The 5,000-nt window shown below is 44.9% G+C and overlaps 2 protein-coding genes across 7 annotated transcripts in view; one reads left to right on the top strand and one right to left on the bottom strand.

Annotated features, from left to right (window-relative positions):
- The window catches only part of LOC123754025 (collagen alpha-1(XI) chain), a 70,869-nt gene extending 69,363 nt beyond the window's left edge, over positions 1 to 1,506 (bottom strand). For 5 of the 6 annotated variants that reach the window (XM_069306950.1, XM_069306945.1, XM_069306941.1 and 2 more), the window contains exon 1: positions 1,278 to 1,506. In XM_069306950.1, coding sequence (XP_069163051.1) covers positions 1,278 to 1,353 — 76 coding nt within the window. In that variant the 5' untranslated portion in view covers positions 1,354 to 1,506. The remainder of the gene's footprint in view (positions 1 to 1,277) is intronic. The other variant, XM_069306939.1, reaches the window with a different exon arrangement.
- Positions 1 to 5,000, top strand: part of LOC123754027 (uncharacterized) — a 115,282-nt gene that overhangs the window by 41,554 nt on the left and 68,728 nt on the right. The window lies entirely within an intron of this gene.

The raw sequence follows: 5,000 nt of genomic DNA on the forward strand, positions 1-5,000 counted from the left end.
GGTCCGTCCTGGACCATTCTCAAGTCGATTGTCCTCAAGTCGACTTCAAGTCCTCAAGTCGACCCTTGAGGACTTCCCCAGTGACTGGGGAAGTCGAGACAGCTTTGTCTCACTTCCCCAGTCACTGATAGGTAAGCAGCTTCGTTTGCGAATCACCGTTCAAGTCACAGTCAGATTATCATTGAAGAGGTCAGAGTTAGACATATATAAATGTGACCTCCTTCATATATTAAGGAGATCACGGGCAAATTACCTTCGAGGTCACAGTCAGGTCAGCTCTGCGGTCACAAGTGTCCTCTAAAACTCCGCTTATCGTCTCTTAAAGAAGCCAACGAAACTGTGAGAGGGGCTAAGCCATCTTACACAAGTGGTTTGGCCATCCTCAAGAGGTTGAATGCTATTACTCCAAGGAGGTGGTCATTATAATCAATGGGTTGGGTCATTGGGGTTCAAGGCGATGATTAAGAGCAGCTTCAGTGGCCGGCGACCAGCTGCGTGAGGGACAAGGAGGTTAATGGGGTTGTTTCTGGTCGTAAAAACCATTTGACCTCTGAGGAATTAGACATCTTGGAGACTCTTGAGGACTTGGCCCTAAGTGTCTTACGTCACTGGCAGTTATTGACACAAACGACGTAACCAGCACTTGTATTTGTTATATTCGTGAATGCGTTTGTTCTTGGCTCAAGTTGATTAACATTAATTAACATTGCGTTGAGTGTCTTACTAGGAGATAGGTAAGAAAAGTCATATTTACAGTCTTTCAAAAGTATTGTCTTTAAGTAATTTATTTTTTTAATTTTGCCCCGAGGGACAAGTTTATTGGGCAGCGCCACTCATCCTGTGAGTGGACACACCGCCATAGCAGCATGTACAACACTCCCCAATAGGAAGAAAACCCGCTGGGTTGTTCATCCTGTCACTTGTACCCAGACATAACTGGGACTTGTTTAACTGTCTCAAGTGAACAGTTTCTCAAACATGAAGATTAACATTGTCAGCCCTTAAAATTTGTCTTTAATTGTGTGCATTAAATAAGTTAACCTGATATGAACAAATTGAAGGAATATATATATATATGTAGCTTTAAACCCACAAAATGGGGGGTACATAATTAAGAACGAATTGACACATTAACGTGATTACTATATATAAATTACCCTTTGAGACGCCAGAACACGACCCTTGTATCAATACCAATGACCTCCCCCCCCCTATCCCATGACCTATGACCTGTGTTCTCGCACGCTGACCTCAGGAACAACTCGAAGGGTACTCACCCGCGTCCACATGCCGATAGATCCAGGCCCATATGAGTCCTTGCAGTATGAGGCGCAGACGCTGGGCCCTGTCCATGGTGGCAGAGAGGCTCTCTCCGATGTTAGAGGTAACCGCCACGCCACGCCCGCATAGCGCTGCCCTTCCCTCACTTGTTCCTCACCATGACAGGACCCGATATGTCGGTCCTCCCTACCCTGCCAGCCGCACCCACGACCCTAACACTGCCCCGAGCCCAACCTGTCGTCCTTCGCGCTCTAGCCTCACGCCCACGCCCAAACATCCACAGCACACCACCCACTACTCTTCTTCTTCTTCCCACACCCACATCACCCCCACCACCGACGGTATCCTGGTCTACATTTTGTACCCCCGAGGGAATGAAGGGCCTGCTGGTGGAGCGACAGCAGTAGTGATGGCAGGGGTAAGGGGGAGGTTGGTCGTGCGAGTGGCAGCGGGGTGGAGGGAGGGCCACGGTGGCACTGGGCATCGGTGGCACCCCCTCACACCTGCACCGCCCAGCTGCCTTTGCCCACTCCCTCCCCCTCCTTCCCCCCTCTCCCCCCATCCCGGCCCGCCGCCTATTTGCCGTCTTACACGCCCTATGTCGATCTCTCACTCCAATGGCAATCACATTTGCCATGTCTAAGCGATCTGATGCTCTGTCTTCCCTGCCACGTTTCGCATTCCTCTCTCTCTCTTTCTTTGGAAGTTTCAGAAGTAAGCAGCTATTCTCCAACTCTTTATTTCCAGGCAAAAAGCGCTTTCCACACACCGCAACTCATACTAGGAGGCACAGGAGGGAAGGGCAGTGTTCCATCGTGTCGTAGGTCAGGTCATCTCGCTTGTAAGGCACGTGTGTGCTGGCCCAGAGGTAATCACCATTGTTATGTCATTAAGATGCCTACAAGGGCGGGGGGGGTAAGGGGACACGAGGGCCTCGCTGATCTACACTGACACCAAAAACTGTTCCCTAAAGTCGTAGAGAAAACCTCCCAGGCAGAAACTTGAGACAAACGTTCAGATCAACCCAGTGGGTACAGTACCTAAGAGAGATAAGTCGATTCGACGCTGAATGAACGTTTATCAACGCCAATTCAACGTTGAATTAACGTTGATGATGTTGATCCTGGACATTGAGCCCAGTGGACGCAATAACTGTGCAAACACTAATCAATCGTGGAAATGTGATCAATTTCCTGTGGAATTTGTACACATGAACGAATATGGGTTGAGTGTTTTGAGGTTACTGAAGACCATGTTGAATATTTCATCCCAAAGACACCTTCTTTCAAGTTCTTTCTTTATTATGCACCCCATACCCATCCCGTGGGCGGTGCTTCGTATCCTCAGACACCTTCTCTAAATCAGAATTATCATCAGACGACAGCATTCTGACGCGGTAACGGCCAGTGGACAAGATAATTGTGCCATTGTGACAAGATAACTACCAACTACTTCCATCAGTAGGAGCGAGGAATAGAGTACCCTTTATGGGTGGTCAACAAAGGGGAAATACATTGAAAGAAGAAGTTCTGGAAGCCACCTCTATCACATAAAGAATTCGAACTTCAGAATATAGTTCAATTATAACACATCAGATACGACTAGGCTAATAGGCGGGGCATGTAGAGCTAGACTTCACTTAATTCCGTAGGCACTGATTGGTAAGATTTAGCATGTGGTGGTCGAGTGGTTTAAGGCGTATGCTTGGGAGTGCCAAGAGCATAGATTCGAATCCTCCTCCACCTGATTATCTCATTGATACATCAAGTTAGTGTGATGTCTTTGTGTATATGATAAATAATAATAATATTGCCTTACCTGGGCTCTAGGGCTCTAAACTGGGCTCTAACCGGGGCTCTAGGAGACTCGAACTATGGACCCCAGGCGTGTGAGGCCGAAGCTCGGTCGACCGAGCTAATAAGTAGCCTTAATAGGGATAGTTTATTTCCACGGATGTGCGGATGACAATTTATAGTGAGGCCTATTTATATGATATACATTTGAAACTTTACACAGTAGAGTATTTATAAATACACATTGTACTCTATGTATACCCAGAGGATCACTTGAGAAATTGGACCCATCTTAATAACATCAGAAATAATAAATCTCACGTTAAGTTATACAAAAAAAAAATACGTTTTGTCAAATAACGATAAATATAGATACTCTGCTGATAAGATTTTTCCCCACTTTACATTCGTACGATAACGTCAATTGGAGGTTTGTTCAATGTTAACTCCTTTGTGTGACGGGCTGTTTGCTCGAGACAGTTAAGCGAGGGCCAGCTGCGTCAGTATGCAAGTGACACGATGAACAACTCAGCAGCTGTTCTTCTTATTATAGAGTGTTGCACATGTCGCTATGTCGATGTGTTCACTCACAATACAAGTATATATATATATATATATATATATATATATATATATATATATATATATATATATATATATGCGAACAAGCCTGAATGGTCCCCAGGACATATGCAACTGAAAACTCACACCCCAGAAGTGAATGTGTTCCTCATTTTGTGTTCCTCACGTGTTGCCCCAAAGAATGAGGTGATTTGGTAAAATGCTATGCCCAAGATAACTATCCGAGTGCCGGCGGTGGGGTGGTTCAAATAGCCTCGGCTATCACCTCATTATGTCCGGTCGTGATGGTCAAGTGGATTAAGGCGTCTTGTACATACCAGTTGCGTTGCTTCTGGGAGTATGGGTTCGAGTCACTTCTGGGGTGTGAGTTTTCAGTTATATATATATATATATATATATATATATATATATATATATATATATATATAAGCTTGAGTGGTTCCCAAGCCAATATGCAACTGAAAACTCCACACCCCAGAAGGATTCGAACCCCAGACAGCCAGGAGCTGCTGTCTGGGTACAAATAGTCACAATAACGTGGCTGAAAAATGTTGACCAACCCAGACACTAGAAATTGAAGAGACGACGACGTTTCGGTCCGTCCTGGACCATTATGGAGTCGACTGTGATGAGACGAGGGAGACAAGGACATTACGTTAGGCAAGAGAGAGGTGAAGAGATGGAAATCTTATAGAAAGATAAGAGCAAGGCAAAAGGTAAGATGTAATAAGAGGAGTAAGAATGGGAACGTAAGAGAATTAAGAGAAAGATAAAAGGAAGGGTAGGCTTATGTTAGGTCACGTTTGTTTGAAAGTTTAGAACATTTGAGTATATACTGTGAAAGGGAAGAGCCAACAGTAACAAAGCCAGGACTCAGGTTCATGTTGGGAAGGTTGTGTATCAGAGCCAATTCAACAAGACGGCGTCTGTGTAGAGTAGAGGCAGGACAGATTATTTTAGAGGACGACCAATCAATAGGATGATTAGAATCCCTCACATGGCAGAAGAGATTATTGTTTGTGTTTGCGGACTTAACACTTCTTTTGTGTTCCTTAAGTCTGTCATTTAGTGTACGGTTTCACCAAAGTATTGTAGAGGACAAGACGAACAGGAAATAGAGTAGACACAGCAGCATTAGAAGCAGGAGCAGCAGTGTGAACTAGATTGCTAGGAAGTGTGTTAGTTTGTCGAAAGGCGAGTTTTATGTCAAGAGGACGAAAGGTATTAGTAAAGGTTTAGAGTTCAGATATGAAGGGATGGCAGAGCACAGTGCTACTAGTGTTGGAAGCAGGTTTAGGATGAAAGAAATTCCCATTAGCTTGAGAATACGCACAGTTGATAATA

The sequence above is a fragment of the Procambarus clarkii genome, chromosome 6 (genome assembly GCF_040958095.1).
Source record: "Procambarus clarkii isolate CNS0578487 chromosome 6, FALCON_Pclarkii_2.0, whole genome shotgun sequence".
Classification (NCBI taxonomy): Eukaryota; Metazoa; Arthropoda; class Malacostraca; order Decapoda; family Cambaridae; genus Procambarus; species Procambarus clarkii.